Source organism: Physella acuta, unplaced genomic scaffold, assembly GCF_028476545.2.
Source record: "Physella acuta isolate Inbredline_101_S28 unplaced genomic scaffold, ASM2847654v3 ptg001726l, whole genome shotgun sequence".
Lineage (NCBI taxonomy): Eukaryota > Metazoa > Mollusca > Gastropoda > Physidae > Physella > Physella acuta.
The window spans coordinates 22,527-42,005 of record NW_026733238.1 but is presented as its reverse complement, the minus strand read 5'-3'; the positions used below and the strand labels follow the sequence as shown (position 1 = coordinate 42,005).

The window sequence follows — 19,479 nt, the reverse complement described above, 5'->3', positions numbered from 1 at the left end:
TATAGGATGATATTTACAAAAAAATTTAAAATTTAAAATTGTTATGGATAACATAAGGAAATTGAGCTTAAATTGTCACTAGACTTTTTATTAACTTGTTTTTTAAAAATATATCGACTTGAGCAATGCCTGAACAAAAGCTTTGTAAGACACATCTGAAAAGCACATTGGCTAGACACATTGTCAAATGTACGCCTCAGGCAGGTGTGGAAAGAAGCAGAAACAGACGGAATGTCGTGGACCCAATTTGGAGGAATCGCCCAAAACCGAATATGTTCTCTCAAAACCGAGTACGATCGCCCAAAACCGAGCACGATCGCCCAAAACCGAATACGATCGCCCAAAACCGAGTACGATCGCCCAAAACCGAATACGATCGCCCAAAAACCGAGTTCGATCGCCCACAACCAAGTACGATCGCCCAAAACCAAGTACGATCGCCCAAAACCGAGTGCGATCGCCCAAAACCGAGTACGATCGCCCAAAACCGAGTACGATCGCCCAAAACCGAGTACGATCGCCCAAAACCGAGTACGATCGCCCAAAACCGAGTACGAACGCCCAAAACCGAGTGCGATCGCCCAAAACCGAATACGATCGCCCAAAACCGAGTACGATCGCACAAAACTGAATACTATCGCCCAAAACCAAATACGAACGCCCAAAACCGAGTACGATCGCCCAAAACCGAGTACGATCGCCCAAAACCGAGTGCGATCGCCCAAAACCGAGTGCGATCGCCTAAAACCGAATACGATCGCCCAAAACCGAGTGCGATCGCCCAAAACCGAGTACGATCGCCCAAAACCAAGTGCGATCGCCCAAAACCGAGTTCGATCGCCCAAAACCGAATACGATCGCCCAAAACCGAGTTCGATCGCCCAAAACCGAATACGATTTCCCAAAACCGAATACGATCGCCCAAAACCGAATACGATCGCCCAAAACCGAGTACGATGGAGAGGTAACGTTGCGTCTCTGTGCTCCTCAAGCGGTCCACAGGAATGATGATGGTGATGATGAGGTATGGACAGAGGCGTTGCGACCCTTCCCGGCGCCCGGGGACAAACTTTCAATTTGGTGCCCCCCTCGGGAACAGCCTTTCAATTTGCACCCCCACTCAAACTTTCAATTTGCACCCCCTTCAAACTTTCAATTTGCACCCCCCCCCCTCAATCTTTCAATTCTTTTATACAGCCCATTTTGGCGCCCACTAAGGTCGGCGCCCGGGAACATATGTACCCCCCCCCCCACGCTACTCCTCTGGGTATGGAAACGGCCGCTCCCCCTGCTCCCCCCCCCCCCCCCCCCCTGCGTACGCTACTGAACTGAACCATTAATTTCAACGCAATAATAATTTTCGTCTTCTAAGTAGCATGTTACATCATAATGAATACCGAAAATATACAAAAAGCTGTAAGCCTGGTGTAACTAATACTGCTATATATCTAATTGATGTAACAAACGAAAATTAGGCTCGAAAAGCTTAGCCTAGAAACTATTATGCTTTTTTAGGCCTAGGCTAGGCTAAATTAGAATATAAAGGGAGACTATTTATATCCGCCAGGAGTCGCTTTAAATCGGCTTTCCATGAACAGCCAATAGTATAACAGAGAACTTGCAAGATTCCCACTCATGTCAAGCTTCCTTCTTTTCTCTACGCCATTTTTTTCCTGAACATGGCTGATAACCCTGGGTCTGCCCAATTCGACGGAACAAGTGCTTTTGCTTCGGCTGTGGCTCGTGCAAGACAGGTATATTTATTGCATTGAATATGTTTTTAATATTAATAAAGAGATTTAAAAAACACATCATAAATGTTGCTTCGGGCAGAATTAATTTTAAATGGAACACGTGGTAAAAATTTGACGGTCAATTCTGCACTGACGACAGGCCTCGCTGGAAAGTCACACCATTGTTCTCCATTTCCCTCGGTCTTACTAAAAAGCTCTGTTTGTAGGATTTACTTTTACCTTATAAAATATCTGCTTAAGTAGTTCCTGAACTTATCAGTTTGTTTCAGATATATTTTGGACTGAAATCTCATAATTTTCGTTTTAATAGCACTCAGAATTTGCAGTTCACAAGGACAAGCCGACCCAGATATTTCAGAGAACCTGCTCAATCATCCATTTGATTATTTAAGATTTCTTCTCCTACTTTAAACTTGTGTAGACAATCCTGATCTTAATCAGTAACAGTTTTAATAAACATGATACTTTGCAGTTTAGGCTAGTCAACTTTTATTTAAAAATTATGTTCACACAGACTGAAAATCACAGATTAGCAGGGCCTAGGACTTAGGAGTCTACCGCCTATTCTAGATATAGAATCTAGGATCTAGCCTAGAGAGAGATCTAGATATTAGATGAATCTATATCTGGACTGTTAGATCCTGCATTTCTTCTAACTATTCAGTATTTTAGAGTTAAACCTACACATTGAGACCTACACTTAATGCATTTTTAACTTTCACTTCAAGCCAGCAGGCTGTGCAAAAGTGCATTCTTGCCACATTGACATTTCAATTTAGCCTTATTTAGCTTATTAAAAATGCAAGGTCTAGAACTACCTGGTTGTGTAAATTGTCATAGATAAATTACCATCACAAGATCTAGTTGATAATCTTCTAGGGATGAGTGGACATTTTATGCACATTTCTGCTCCCTACCTACCAATACATATTTTTTACAGCTATTACATTTAAAAGTTGTCAACAAGACTGCGCAGGTTCTTCCTGGTCATTTAATGTTTTTTTTTTACTTTCAGAAAATATTTTTTAACATTTGCAGAGTAGTAGTTTCATAAATGCTTTTTTTCTTCCAGGTTTCACATTGGAAATTCTAAAAATGAAAATTTGTTTGCTATTATTATATAAAGTATATATTAAATAATTTATGTATGTTATGATGAATCACCAAGTTGACGTTTTTTATTGTATTGATTTTTATGATGGGTTTATACTGTGCTTAAAAATGCAATGGCTTTAATACTGTTAAATGATAAGAATGTGTAAAATCAAATTTTTTACTTGCAAAAAACTTTGCATAAATATTTTTGCTGCTGCTCTACGTTGACATGCATTTTTTGTCAGTAGTTTTGTATTTTGTCATGCAAAATACCAGATTGTTTTCAGAATAAGATAAGATTTGAGGCTTCTTTAATTTAAACAAAGAAACTGCAACAGGTGATTCAGCGGAAACTATTATGGCCTCCACAAAATGCTAACCATATGTTTTTCTCTTTTTTCCCCTTCCCGTCCCCATTTCCCATTTTTCTTCTCTGTTTCGTGCATTTGCCTGTTCGCCCTGTGTAGATAGCAGCCAAGATCACACCAGGAGCAGGGGACGCACAAGTGCAAGGTATCAAGAGACCTTTGGATGATGGCGCCTCCTTTGGTAAATTAGATCATTTTTCTCAAATTAAAAAGACATTGCAATCCTGAAATTCAGCAAGATAAACATAAGCAAGTTTCCCATATTATTTTGAAGCTGTGGTAAGAATTTCGGGCGCGATCAAAAGAGAATTGCAGTAATATTTTTTTTACCAGTGAATAAAGTTACTGCATGCTATTAAAAACTCTTGACCTACATATGGCCTAAACACTAAGTTTTTTTTCCCATCTTGATTTTAAAAAAAAAAACAACCTTTAAATATAATTTTTTTTAATGAAATGGTATAGAAATCCTTTTCTTTTTGTTACAATTCTAAGTATTTAAATTATCACTAGAAATTTTTTTTCACATTTAAATAAACTAACCTTTGCACATTTTATACCAAACCTGACATTTATAATATCCAACCTTGCTTTTTTTTTGTAGATAGTAAAAAGGCTTGCTATTCTTTTCAAAGGTTTTTTGCTTATGATAGAGGTGATATTAGATTTTTTAAAGTAAACCTTGCGCCAAATCATAGGCTAAATTTTTTTCAAAAAGTCAACTGGCTGTGCCTTTTATTCCAAATAGTAACCACGGCTGATAATTGCTGCTGAAAAAAATATAACTTTATTGAGATAAAATGTTTTCTAAACTAAAAGGGGGCATCATCTGTCTAGTTGGTCAGTTTTTATTATTTTGTATTGTGTTTGTAATTTCAATGCTTTTATTTTTAAAAATTCTTTTGATAAATACATTCCGTGTTACATTTTTTTGATTCACAACTTGTGATTTTTTTTTTACATTTGTTCCGATTTATAAATGTTTGTCTTTATCAGCTTCTGTTGAAAAAGACATGTCTATTATACAGCATTGAAGTTTATAAAAAAAATTATGCCATTTAAATGATGCAGTAGCTAAATATTAAGGGATTGTTACATGTTAAATAACAAGAAATTAGAATTAACATTTTTATCATGTTTTGTCACAGAAACGTCAATTATGACCCTTTTTGAAAATACAATTATGCCTGCATGTTTTTCTCTGACCTATATTCTACACTTTGTATAATTTGTTTCTTACATGTTCTAATGATTTGATTATAACAGCTTCTAATGTGCAATTTATTGAAACATGCCCCAGACATTTTGTTTTCTCAATTCAGTATTTCTTATTTTTTTGTTTGGCTTTGATAGGCCTTTAAGTTTTATTTACTTTTTCCACTCAAATCGAGGCATGGAGAACAATGTTTTTATGTTCTAATAGTTACCAAAAAAATTGCGAGCTTGTATTTACATTGTTTGCTAAATTTGTTTTCTATATGAATTAAGTGGTAAGCAATCATGCATTCTTAAAACTGCTTTTTCATGAGTATTCTTGACATGCTTAGAGTATTGAAATAGGTATGAAAATAATCTTATGTCTCACAGTTCTTATGATGCAATCTTGTAGCATATTTTGACAGTTGTATGAAATGACTTGTGATTTATTGTGATTCATTGATTCCAATATTAGTTTCAAATTAATGTTTCATATCTATGCATCTCTTCCTTTCTTTTTCTATGTTGGTAAACAAGTACTCAGGTGCAAGTTGAGAATTGATTTAATGCTTACATATCCATGCATTGTTGCCCACGTTATCTTATTTTGGTGGTTAGATGTTTACCTTTTTAGAATGTAGATGGTTTTATATGATGAAATTCAGACGGGCGGACTGAGCAATGAACTGAAGAGTCGTCTATTTCTGATAAGCTGTACTACATTCCACACCTTTGGTGTATTTTGAATAGCATTCTTATTAATCTGGATAACACATTTTCAGAATTAAATATTTTTTGGTTTTCTTTTAAATAAGCCCCTAAAGTCTGCACTAATTTTTTATATTCCTGTATTGTATTTTTTTATTTCGTTGCAGGTGAGCCAGAATCGAAGAAAGTAGCTGGTGATTGTAAGTTAAAGAATAGCCAAAAAGAAAGATTATCTTCCTTTTTAAAAAAATTAAAATTAGCAATTAAGTAGTTTTACATTAAAATTTTGTTTACCTCAGTACTTCAGTATCCTAATCAAATTATGTTGCAGCATCAATAGGTGCACAGTTAAGAGCTATTGCTGATAATCAAGGGTAGGTATTCATTTTTTGCATTTATTCTTAACCATTTTTTAAAATTCATTTCATCTTTGCACATCAGATTTTGTTACACAATTTTAAATTAGATTTGGTCAAGGCACAGCAGACGCTGCTCGAGCAGCTCAAGAAGCAGCAGCAAGAATCAATAGACAATTGGGTATTCAACCCGATCCAAGCATGCAGCCTCAAAAGCCAGGACCACATGCTGGGCTAGGAATGGTGACTACAGAGGAGCATAGGGTGCCTGATAAGATGGTTGGATTAAGTATGTATATATCACTAAAAACAGCTTTCTTTTACTTCATTAATATACAGACATGTCTACCATCCCTCCAAAAGCGGAGATAACTCGCGTCCTGTTCCTTCGGAGTTTGTTCGGTTGTTTTTTTAATAATTGATAAGGAACAGTAATAGAGCACAAATTTCAGTTTCCTTACAAGTGTAATCTAATACTAGAACTACTATACTAATGATGTGGATAATCTGGCTTCTATACAGGTTTTTTAGTATTTGCATTGATTTGTAAATTTAAATTATACCTTAAATAATATGTAGGGAGAAAATTACAATAAAATCATGACTAACACGCTAGTTTCTAGATAGTAGATCTATATATATATAGTAGAATTACTCTTACTGATCTATCTTGTTTGTAATTAAGTTGTAACTGGATCTAGTAACTACTTTTATAAAGAACACAGAAGTAACAAGGACTTACTATGTAGATCTAGGTCTTAGCTCTTAACTTGTATTTTATATTACATACCTTCAGCATTCGTTGTTCATATAGCCTAGAACATAGCAAGTTAGGAATAATCAAATCAATAATGTTATGTCAAGCTATGGTTTTTAGAAGCCTGCTAATGTCATTGGACTTTTTTATTTTTGACTTAGTAAAGTAGCGTCAGCGCGTAATTTCCTCTTTTTTGCTCCAAATTCCTCTTTTTAGGCATGACTGTTCCTACTTTTGGCTGACAGGGGTAGGCATGTCTGAAAATTCCTGTTAACTATTCAGTTTTACCTTAAATTTAAAAAATCAGTGCTTAATGTTTTGTGGCTTAATCTTAGCCATTTGTATGGCCAGTAAGCAAAATTGCTATAATTAGGCAGAACTAACTGGCTGAGAATTTTTATAGATTCTTGGAATTCTTCGTTCTGTGACAGTATTGCAAGGATTTCGCTAACACTGATGAGATATATTATCTCCTTAATCAGGGTTTGATAGTAGACCATGCTACACTTTGTGTAAGCTTTTGACGTAACACATTTATTTTAGTTTAACAAACGGTTTATAGTAAAAAAAAAAATCGGGATCAGCATCAGTGCTTAGCTGTAGTCTAGTGATGATTGTTTGGTTACATGGTAGCCAAAATTTATGAAGATTAAAACCCTCACCGTACCCTGTGATTTACCAGCCTTTCAGTACATGGTGTACATCAATTTGGTGTAGTAGGTTCAGGGTTCGTACGCAGTCTGGAAAAAGTCTTGAATTTAGAAAAGTGAATTTAAGACTTAAAAAAGTCTGGAAAATCGCTAGTTTTTGGGCAGGATTTTTTAAAAGTCTGGAAAAAGTCTGGAATCTAGTTTTAGAAACAAAACTTTGTACTCTATATTTTCCAACTTAAAAAATTGTTATTTTTAATTTTAAGTGAATTTACTCCAATTTTTTTTCCCCGCGCTGTGGCGCGGGTTTACTCTCTGTTGTGACGTTTTTCGCTGGTTCGCGGAAAAAATGCTCAGTTACTACGTCATTGGGAGATGAGGGGAAGGGAGGGAAGAGATATTTTGTCGCTCGACTGACCGTGTGAATGTGTTACAAGTACTTAACATTGTCGTTTAATGAAAGAACGATCGCCGTCATGATTGTTAGGCTCTCGGTTTTACCCGCTATTGTTTCATCGTTTGAGGTTGCATGCAGGCAGTCATCACAAAAAATTATGGGGGAGATGTGTGAGTGGTAGTTTAGATATAATTTATCAGTCTGTAAGGCGTCATCCATTTATGACTTACAACATTTTTTCCGATTTTAGACCCCCCCCCTTTCCCCACCCCCGCCCCCCCCCCCCTTCGCCCTCTGTCCACACGCGTTTGCTTACTTTGGATTAATATTAACATTTTTAAGATTAATAAGTTGCAAGCTCTCCTTGGGTTCATACCTGTATTTCTGTTTGCTTCAGCTTAACAAAGAGGTACTATTTTTATTTAGGAGTCGTCCATAAATGACGTCACACTCCGGAAAGTAGGGAGGAGGGTTTTATAAAGTGTGACCACACGCTCTTGCAATAATGTTAGGGCAGATATAAATACCTTGTTTTATTAACACGTTGTGATGGTTTTTTTTAAAACACCAGCACAGTCGTCTTAATTTTACTTTCTACTCGCAAGATACAAGTTTTATGTTTGTTTTAGAATGTAATCACAAAATCTTCCAACCCCTTCCCACTTCCATGTGTACGTCATAAATGGATGACCCCTTTAATTTTAATTCACCTTCCGTTAAACTGTTTTTGAAATCTTTGCAAATGCTGAAGATTAAAGTTAGACTACCCAAATTAATACATTGCATTATTATTCTTTAAAGTAATTAACTCTCACTATTATGCAATACCATTTTAATGATAGTCTAATTGAAAACATAAGCAATTAGATCAGGAACATATTACACAAGTCTAATGTTGGAAACAAAATAGTTGCATCATTTTAATCAATTTTTAATTGTTAAAATTTTAGGTAGGTGGAGTAGGCAAACTTAGAAAAGTGATTTTCTGTCAATTTGGCTAGAGAAAGTTCACTATGAATATAGCTCAATTGCCTAACATAAATGTCAATTTAGTATAAGTAATTATGATGACAGTACAAATAGTGCATCATTTTAAAAAATTATTCGCTAACACTTTATCTGTCTAAAGTCTGGAATTTTTCCAAAAAAGTCTGGAAAATGTCTGGAAAAGGTCTGGAATTTCATTTTCAAAAAGCAGTACGAACCCTGTAGGTAGTTGGAACTTTTGTGAATTCAGCAGTAAGATCAGCTCTTAACTGACTGGGTGTGAGGGAAACAATACCCTTTTGGATGGCAAATGCACCAATATATCATTTGACACAATTTCCATTTAACAGGTCCCTTTTGTCATGGTAAAATAGTTAATGCATTACATATACAATTACCGCTCCTTTTTTTTTAGTCATCAAAGTTAATTTTAACATACTGTGTTTATACTTGATAGTATGCGGATTAACATTTTTTTAAAGTTATTTTTCGATAATTGTCATAAGCTACCTGTAAAAAATGCTGTTATACTATGTTTAAACAGAACTTACTGGCCGTGAGTTAAATCAACTCCTGGAATTCCTCGTTCTGTAACATAAATTTGCAAATATTATGCTTCTAGTGATGATTAATCATACCTTTATAATCAGAATTAGATAGTACCTGCTACACTATTCTTTAATTTTCTTGCTTTTTTTCATAAGCTACCTGTAAAAAATGCTGTTATACTATGTTCAAACAGAACTTACTGGCCGTGAGTTAAATCAACTCCTGGAATTCCTCGTTCTGTAACATAAATTTGCAAATATTATGCTTCTAGTGATGATTAAACATCCTTTTATAATCAGAATTAGATAGTACCTGCTACACTATTCTTTAATATTTTTTTTTTTTTTTTGTTTTTTTCTTTTGTTATTGATTTAAAGGCTGAGCACCAGTCATTTTGCAAAGCTTGTTAAATCCTCTTTCTTGAGTCGAAGATTTAATGTAATGATGTGCGATAGTCATGTTTAAGAATCTAATTTTTACCTAATTACAGTGAGGTTCCTGTAGTGGTCATTTAATGGAAATGTCCTTAATGCATTTTAAAAATATTAAGCAATGTTGTTGATTTCATGAACAAGCAGTACTTAATGCAGAACTAACTGGCCGTGAGTTTAAATTATAAACTCCTGGAATTCCTCGTTCTGTAACATTGTGTTGCAAGGATTTCGCTAACACTGATGAGATTATCCATCTCCTTAATCAGGGTTTGATAGTAGACCTTGCTACATTGGTACCATTATTTAATTTAAAATTCAATTATCACTTGTTCTTTGTATGATAGTTCTAACTGCTAAATTTTCTTTTACTTTCTTTAGTTATTGGAAAAGGTGGAGAACAAATTACAAGGTTACAAGCTGAAACTGGCTGTAAGGTCCAGATAGCTGCTGGTATGTTGTGCATGACAGACCTGAACAACTTTCAAAGCTGATCATCTTAATTTTGCTTTGCTTTTATTGTTAAGAATTCTTATTGCTTCTTGGCTATCTAAGTACCTTTTTAAATAAAAAGTACAAGTTCTCTTATCAAACCTGATGGTTTATAGGGCAAGTGAAGTAGAGTTCACTTGTTTCTGTGACCTCTGCATATGAAGTTACCTATATTTTTAAACTAAAACTTAATTGTATTATGATTTGATATGATGAAGCTTGTTGACGGGCGGACTGAATAACCTTGTTGACTGTCAACTTCTGATCAAATTATGTACCTTTTTGAACATTGATCTTTAAGTAAATAATTTATTTTTTGCAGACAGTGGTGGAATGCCTGATCGACCTTGTACACTAACAGGCTCGCCTACCTCCATTATGTAAGCATTGCCGTTATATGGGATCTTTATTTATTTCAAATGTTGAATTTCGTTTCATGTTCAACATTTATCCATGTTTTTTTTCATAGGATGTGTAAGCAAGCTATGCAGCAAATTATTGAAAGAGGCCAGGGTGGAGGACCACATATGGGAGGAATGGATGGCATGGGAGAGGGTGGAACTGTAGTTGAAATGAATATTCCTGGTTCTAAAGTTGGACTTATAATTGGAAAAGGTGGCGAGACAATTCGCCAACTGCAGGTCAGTTGATTTTTAAATGTAAATATAAATCATGTAGTAATCAATTTAAAAAATGTGATTTTTCTTAGTCTTGTTAAATTATTCTTTCAGGAAAGAGCAGGTGTTAAAATGGTGATGATCCAAGATAGTAATGCTCCATCTGCCCATGATAAGCCATTACGCATTAGTGGTGATCCATCTAAGTGCCAGAGAGCCAAGGAAATGGTTCTTGATCTACTAGCTGAAAAAGATGGAGTTCCAAGACCAGGTGGTGGTGGTGGTGGATTTAATGAGTTTGGCTCACCAATGGGACACATGGGTCATGGCGGTGGTGGTGGTGGCCCCAATGGAATGGACATAGGTGTTCCCAGGCAAGGAGTGGGTTTGGTCATTGGCAAAGGTGGTGACATGATCAAGAAAATTCAAACGGAAACTGGTGCTAAAGTTCAGTTCAAGCCAGGTTGGTTCTTGTGTACATCATTATGAGTTCAACAGTTATTGCAGCATTTGTGTTAATTGATATTATTGTATAAGCTTTTATGGATTGTTATAATTAGCTGGATTAAACAATATTTGTTTTCTCATAATTAGCATCCATATTGTTTCCTTAAATTTAAGATGATGGCCAAAGTCAAGATAGAATCTGTTCAGTCACAGGTCCTCCTGACAAAGTACAACAGGCTGTAAGAATGATTCAGGACCTACTGGCCAAGGCAAATATAATGGGGGTTGGTATTATTCCTTCATTTACTGTAGACCTTGATTTTCATAGCCCCTACTTTTGGCAATTTATTTACAATCAAAATCATGGGCACTGAAAAATATAGGCCAGATTTGAAGGTTTATTTCTTACCTCTTAGTTAAATTACTTTAATTCAAAGCTCATTTAAGAAGCCTATGCTCAATTGAGCTGTATTTGTAATGATGATTAAACAAGTATTACTTAAGCCAAAACTTGTAGGTATACACTTTCTAATACTGCTGTAGACCAATGTCAGTGTTAGTACTAAATGCAAAATTAAAATTAGTTTCAAATTTTTACATACAAAATTTCATGCTGTTGCTTGCCATGTATTTTCCAGTGTTCAAAGATGTGAGTTAGTGTCTAGTTGACTTCCTGGTCAAAACCCATACATGTCCTCACTAATGGAAATTGAAAATCTCTATTAATGCATTAATTTACCAGTTTTTTTTAATAATGTTGGCCACTGAATTTTTGTGACCCATGTCATAAAATTAACCAAATTTTATTAGGCTTACTTTTTAAAACAATGTTGGTAATAGTATTCTTTTACATTCAATCTAGTTATAAGAATATGCAAGTGTAGCTGACCTACAGGTTTTAGAGGTTTTATTTTTAATCTTTTTTTTAATATTGTAATGAAATACAGGGTCAACCCATTCACAACTATGGAGGTCCAATGGGTCCTGGACCTGGCAATGATATGGGAAGAGGTGGACCAGGAAATGGTCCTTTCTCTCCACCAGGTCCTCGTGGTGGCATGGGTGGAAGGTTTGATCCTAACTTTCAGGATCACACAACTTTCACTGTACCTGCAGATAAATGTGGACTAGTTATTGGAAAAGGTATGTTCATTTTTACAAGCTATTGAACTTGAAGTGGTAGCAATTGGCTCAAAAGTGAAAGCTTTATTGCCTAAAATTGTCATATTAAAATAAGATAACAATTTATGCATGTTTTTTTTTTTTTTTTAATGGTGATTCATCAGTTGGAAGGTATTTTTCAGTGGGTATGAATCCTTTAATGTACAAATGTATTTAAGGAAATAATTTGTTTTCTTTCAATATTTACCTTTCTAAATAGGTGGTGAAACCATTAGAGAAATCAACCGCCAGTCAGGAGCCCATGTTGAGTTGGATCGTAATCCACCACCTAATATGAGTGAAAAAGTGTTTAATATTCGAGGCAATCCTAATCAGATACAACATGCTATTCAACTCATCCAAGAAAAAACCGGTCAGCAAGGGCCTAATGATCAGGTCAGTCACAGGTTTATAAAGATTTTGCATGCATTATAAATTATAAATTCATAAAAATTATAATTGTACTTAATTTTTACAGGGACATGGCCCAGGTGGTGGTCCTGGTGGTATGATGGGTGGACCTGGGGGTCCTAATGGTCCACCAGGAGGACCTGGGCCCCAGGGTGGACCTGGTGGCCCAGGACCACAAGGCCCAGGAGGTTATGATCAGTTTGGGGGACAATTTGGTCAGCCAAAGTGAGTATAGCAATTCGTAAAGGAAAAAAAACTAAAACTTGCTGTGCAGATAATTAGAGCTTATTACATTGTTTTTAATGTTGTAAGTGTCGAATGTCTGCTATAGTATACTGCAAGGAATTATGGAATGACATGTCTTGCTTGTGGACTACATTGTTATACCTTCAACTTACCTTGCAACATTTTTTTTTTTAAATGCTGTAGTCTCAGTGACTCTTAAGCTTAGGTTTACTGTTCTGATCACTACAGCAATGAGATTAATTTTGAGAGTCCACTTGGATTTTTTTTTTGAAACATGTTTATCATCCTCATTTTATTTCATGTTTGTTCAGGTGCACTGCTTTTGAAAGTTTAGCTAGTTAAAACATTAGTATGCAAATTCCACTTCTGATTTAAGTTTTGAAATAAAGTAATGGTTTTTAAATTTGCTTACTTCTATAGTCAGCCACCTCAGCAACAGTATGGTGGTGCCCCACAGGGTTGGAATGCCTATGGGAATCAGTACCCTCAACAACAAAATATGCCTAGTAAGTGGGTTTTTTCCAAGTTTTTAGTACACTTTTACTAATATATTGCTGTGCTGGGTTATTTATCTTTATTTTATTATATTTAGATAAGCAACCAAATGATGCAAATGCAGCAGCATGGGCAGCCTATTACTATGCTACTTATGGCCAGGGTCAACCAGGACAGCAACCAACTGCACCTCAACAGCCTGCTACACCACAGCAGCAACCAATGCAACAGCAGCAGCCTGCTCAGACTTCCTACGCTCAACCCAGTGAGTTGAGAGTCAATCACAGTAGGTTTAGATAGGACTTCCACTACTCGCCACATTGACTGTGCCGAGTTCTGGATTATTAACATTTATCAATGCACAAAAAGGGTGGCTTTGGTTTGAAAAGATTAATTTTAAATGTAAATTTATATGATGGTTGGTGATTTACCAATAATGGGGTTGCTGTTTTAATTTGCTAATTTGCTTGAATGGCAAAGATGTTACTACTAAGGTCTTCTTTATGTGCAAATTTATATTGTCTGTTAATTTATTAGCTAATATTGTACATTGGTACTACAGTGAGAGAAAATTAAATTATCGCTATTGTGTTGAGACAGCTTCATTTTTGTTAAAGGTTAAAATTTGAGTCAGTCTGTGATTAATATGTATTGAATTGTTAAATATTAAACTTATTTTAATATCACAAGATGGCTTTGGAACTGCAACTAAATAGACTTTTTTTAATTTCAATTTTCATAAATTTTGACAACTGTTTTTTTTTTTATTATACAGCTATAAACCCCCAAACTGGCCAGCCTGACTACAGTCAAGCATGGATTGAATATTATAGGTCTCAAGGCATGATTCATGAGGCTCAAATGGTTCTGCAGCAGGTGGCAGCTAATCAAGCTGCTGCTCAAGGTGGTCAGCCAGGACAACAGTGACTAGCAGATTCTTGGAGTGGAGTTTGATTTGTTATTTTGTACCCAAGTATGTTAAGTTTTTATTTTTAAAATTTGTATTCAGTGCTGGGTTTTTTTTCTGTGGACTTTTTTTTAGATCTCATCAGCCTAAAATAATTCTTAAAGGAATTTACATCTTGGTACAATTTTAGTTAATGAGAATGAAAGGAATAACTTTTTTTTTCAGTATTAACTTGATCGAGATAGCTTTTGTTGTGTTAGAGTGTATGAAGAAATACGCTTCACTTAAGCTTGGGGACTACAGCTGCAGATGCGCACTTTTTATAGTCTTGCTTTAAGATGTAGGGGATTATTTATGTAATGGGTAGTGATTTTATGTTAATTTGGCTGCCGTGGTAAAACATCCTTAGAATACTTTTTGTGGGAATGTCTATATCCTATTTTATTAAAAGAAAAAGATAACCTTATCCCTTAATTTGTGCATTCGTGTTGTATTTGCTGGTGTTTGCAATATTTATCGTTATCATTAAATATTAACTTGTTAATTTCTAAACAGTTACATATATCTGTATACTACATAATTGGTGATGATTGAAGTTTCTGTAATATTCTTTAGTAATGCCATTGTTAAATCACTCAGATTTATCACTTAATAAGTTACAATACCTTGCATTTTTCTATTTTAAATAGGAGTGATAACCCCCTTTTATATTTTTATATTTCTGTAATCAATGACAATTTGCTATTTTGAAGATAAGAAATATTAATCTTGATGAGTTTTTAAGAATGATAATGATAAAATGCCAGTATCACTGTGACTAATGTTATATCCTATTGTTCTTACGGGTTATCTTTTCCTATTTATTTTAATACAGTTAACATAATGAAATGTTTTTTCTCCCCCACTAAGTATTTTTATTGAACCAAAAGTAATGCATTTGTGTACTTTTTGATCTAAAACAATGCTATTAAAGTATCATAGATTTTATTTTAGATTTTGTTGTAACATTCTTTTGTAGTCACCTGCGCTAATAGGAAATACTGAGATGATTTAAGAATGGCTAGTGTAATTAAAGATAACATTTTTTTATCTAATCAAGCTTTGCCCATATATAAAAGTGTAATTTCATTGTTGTGCACTGTGGTTTATGGGTACTGTTTCAGACTCAAAACATTTTATATTTGAACATGAAGATATACATATTCAAATCAATTGCTTTTTGTTTTTAAAAATAACTTATGCCCTAGGTACAATTTGTTTTAAACCCTTGCATAACATTTTTTAAAATTACGAACAAATACTTTTTTCATCATGTGCTTGCAAATGAGCTATGTTAGAAATGTTATCTTCAAGTCAATAATACTTTTAATAGATAATGCATTAAGTGTAAATTTAGTCCATCAGTTGTTTTTATTTTAACCACATTGCACTGCTTTGGAATTGATTTTTGCTTGATTTGGCTTATATTTTACCATTTTAAGAATGTTATGGATGATGCTACCACACCAGCTCTTAATCATTGCTAGTTTAATTATGGTATGCACCACATTCCAAGGTTGCTAAGGTGTGTTGTGCATGTTATTTTTTTACTTGGAATTTTATTCTTACAACTATATATCTTTTTAACTCTTGTTGTCAATGGTGTGGTAGTGGTTTTCTAATGTAATAAGAAACAGATTACTCTCTGGTAATGGCAGTAGAAATGGATCATATATAGAATTGTATTTCTTGTCTTGTATACACACTCCCTTAAATTTAAATCACCTTGCATGATTTTGTCTTAAACTTGTGTTAATTTGTCAATTTATGTCATGTATTTCCCCTCACTGACACTAAGATGGTTGCTGAATCGGTGTGTGTGTATGTGTGAAAGTTTTGATGAAGCTGTAAATGACATAAAGAATTGAATTATGTGTATATGGTGCAAAGGACTAATTTTATGAAAACATAGTGTTTTATTCACTTTGATTTTCCTCCCTTTCATTTGAATATTTTATATTTGATAATTTATTTTAAAAATAGATTTGATTAATAACTGATATTACAAATGGATTCCCATTTTAAGAAAAATGTTTTAAATTGTGAAACTAAAGTTGTTAGAGATTAACAATGACAAATATCAGCAAATGTTTCTATGTTTGTATTTTGTACATAAGGAAACAAGTCTTTCCCTCCAGTTTATAAAAGATGATAATGTATGCTGTTCATAACTTTCCCTCTAATCTTGTTTCCATAAATTTTTTAACATTGATTTAGTGATGGCAAATTGAAAACGATACAGTATTAATACATTATCATTATTTCAAATGCCTTTTTAACGTGTTGACAATGATGATGATCTGAATTTTTATGATGCTCGTTTTGTTAACTTATTTTATATGGGAACTCAACATGAAAAATAACAATGGAACATATCTTGTATTTTGTAATTCTGCTAATAAGGATGTCTATAATTGATGCAAATGCTTTAGAATTTTCTTGAATGATGAAACTTTAGATGCCAAAGTTTAATTTTTTAATCATTGACATGATGCTCCATAATGCCTAATTTTTAAGACAAAATCTTTTTTATTTAAATATGCCATACATGTTGCTGCCTCTATTTCATGTAAAGAAATAATGAAAAATAGGTTCATTTATAATTAGTACTTTTGCCCCTTATAAAATATTTGAATATACTGTCACAAATGTTGTTTTAATCATTGCTTTTTGTTGTACATTAATCTAGTTAAATCCCTTAATAAATTTTAAGTCAATAGTAGTATTTAATATTTATTTTGTTATATGCAGCAAACAAAAGAATTCTTGTTAAATTTCTATTTGTATGTATGTATTCTTTATGCCCTAAATTCTATTTCTCCTTTTTTGCCACTGTAAGAACATTTTGTTGTTATATTTTTTTAGTTATGTGTTAAATATAGATGTGGATTTTGCAGTTATGTGGGGGAAAATAGGTGGTATCAAATGTTAATGCTTAGGATGTTGTACATTAGAGGTAACAAAGTTGTTGACCTATATGACTGGTACTAGTCAAGTATTCTATCCACCCATTCCTCAAAATTAAAAACAGCACAGATAAGATATATTGCTCATTCTTTTCAACTATGCTTAAGTATTTAATTATAATAACTATTTTGCAAATGGAAATATACATCTCATTAAGTATGTCTTGTAAAATTATCATGGCTTCTTTGAAATTTATGTTTAAAAGATTTATAGGAAAATATTTCTTTTTTATTTGTATTATAATTATGCATCAGCATGTTCTTATGATATTGCACGATTCATTTGTGCCATTTTGAATTGGAGAAATGAAGACTGACCATTCCTTGTAGTTTCACACATAATGATGCTATCTGTAGTTTTTCTCTTATTTATTGAAATGCTTTTTAATTATGTTGTATGAAGTTACCCCTTTAAAATGTCTCGAGACTATATAAATTTGGATTTCATAAAACTGAATATTAAGGCAATTGTTGCTGCTATAATTAATATTGTTAATGTATGATTTTTTTTTTTAAACATGCAAGATGTTAACGAGCTGTGATCATGTTGTTAACTTGCGAATTTGTAGACTTTCCCCCAATTGCATAAGTTAGTTACTTGATACTATGTCCTAATTGCACAAGGCCTTATTCCCTGCATCCTTTATTGCTTAAAAAACATAATGTTCTTGCTCTTTGACACAATACATTTCTAATTGAGGACCTCATTGATGTAGCTATAGTCTATCAAAATATGGCATATACTTTTTATCAAATGTTAAAGGATTTCATGTCAGCAATCATCACTAAAAATATTGCTCAGGTTATCATGGTACAACTCTTCCTATTATATTACTTGAGTTGATAGCTTTTAATAATTGTTTTTGAATACTCGCTTATGTACCTAGTTAAAATTACAATAAACTTAAACTCATTGCCTTAAACATGAATGAGGATATGTAATCAGTTATTTTGATAAATTGTTCACACTGTGCTTCCCTGGGTTTTTGAAATGCTGCACATATTGTTTTATGTTTAATTTAAATTCTATAGCTAATACTATAATAGGTCAGATATTTAAACAAATTACGGTATTGGTCAGATAGAGTAGTTAAAACTTATCATTGAAGTGCTATTTAATTTTATATTTGCAAGGTGAAATTATGAGATGTGTACACCAGTAAACATGTTTATTTTCTCATTTTTTTAGGGTGTAATTTTTCCAAGGAGCATCGTATTAAAAGATCAGTCTTTGTACTCCCTTTTTTAAAAAATTACTTTTTTTTTTAATCTGAAGAATGAATGGTGAGGCATGCTAGTGCATATGTCAATCCTTAAACATCAAGACTTAATTACTTTAGTCATATAACTTATAGACTTCATGTTTGATTCCCTTTTTATTTAAACTAAGAGTATCCTTAAATCCAGTGGAAAAGTGTTGGTTTGTATCTTATGAAGAATGTATGTGTTTAAATGTTTGAGTGTTTTGGCAACCATAAGTCTAGGAGCTGTGACAGCCCGAATTGTGGGAAATGAGAATGTATTTGTTTTTAGACTCCCTACATGTGTGATTAAGCATCCACTCTTTTATCAGGAGTTTTCTTATTGTTGTGTATATAGCTGCATTTACCACTAGCTTAATTCACAATTGTCCTGTGCTGTATACCCTTATGGTTTATCATCTTCAAATATCATAATCACTACAATTCTAATCATGAATAATTCAAATTTTAAATAGTTTTCATAGCTGTATAGTTAATCTTAAAAGCTTGTTGCCTCTTGACATACATCTCTGTGCATAAATTCAATAAAAATATGGGATAATCAACAAAGAATCATTATGTCCATTGTTACGTAAATCCTGTTTGTATGCTTTTGATATGATATAGAATTTTACAGCAATTGTAAATTAGTTTTAGTTTTTCTTTAAAATAATAATTCTTCTCCCTTTTGCTTCAATCATATTGGTATGTATTATTTTCTTGTGTTCAATAGAAAACTTTTTTTCAACATTTAACTTTTTGTATTCTTAACTTGCCTTGGTAATCACGTGTGTATTGGTTATTATTAATTCGGTCCATTTTCAGATTGGATTATTATTAATAAGCATTGTTATTGATTCTTTGGTTTTTAAATGTATATTACAAAGTAAATTTATATGTAAAACAAGTGTTAGTGTTGTCTTCTCTATTTTAGTATTACAATTGCCTGCCTTTGTTAAACCTTGATTATCTGAAGGCCAGAACTGACTGGCTGTTTGAGCACCTGATTGCTTCTGTTTTGAGATCTTGTAAAGCAAAAAGCTATATTCCAAAGGTTGTTACTTTGATATTTCAGGATAGCGTGGTCAGTAATGTCCCCTTGAGACCTATAGGCCTACTTGGCAAATTAAGGGTTCTGGGCTGTAGGTTAAAATTTAAGTGTTATACAGCAGCGCAAAGCCAATGTATCACCCAGAATAAAAGAGCAA

At 33.5% G+C, this 19,479-nt stretch overlaps 1 protein-coding gene across 7 annotated transcripts; it reads left to right on the top strand.

Moving 5' to 3' along the window:
- The first annotated feature begins 1,608 nt into the window (after positions 1 to 1,608).
- LOC131930144 (far upstream element-binding protein 1) lies at positions 1,609 to 19,178 on the top strand. 7 transcript variants are annotated; one of them, XM_059286537.1, is made up of 16 exons: positions 1,609 to 1,754; positions 3,317 to 3,362; positions 5,290 to 5,322; positions 5,454 to 5,496; positions 5,589 to 5,767; positions 9,631 to 9,702; positions 10,064 to 10,121; positions 10,211 to 10,382; positions 10,473 to 10,821; positions 10,980 to 11,089; positions 11,753 to 11,948; positions 12,187 to 12,362; positions 12,445 to 12,602; positions 13,044 to 13,129; positions 13,216 to 13,404; positions 13,894 to 19,178. In XM_059286537.1, exons 1-16 carry the CDS (start codon positions 1,680 to 1,682, stop codon positions 14,043 to 14,045), a joined length of 2,094 nt encoding a protein of 697 aa, XP_059142520.1. In that variant the 5' UTR covers positions 1,609 to 1,679; the 3' UTR covers positions 14,046 to 19,178. The 7 variants fall into 7 exon arrangements, with proteins under 7 accessions (XP_059142520.1, XP_059142517.1, XP_059142519.1 ...); XM_059286534.1 differs by having other exon boundaries at positions 3,317 to 3,398; positions 10,980 to 11,074; XM_059286536.1 differs by having other exon boundaries at positions 3,317 to 3,398; positions 13,216 to 13,383.
- The last annotated feature ends 301 nt before the right edge of the window (positions 19,179 to 19,479 follow it).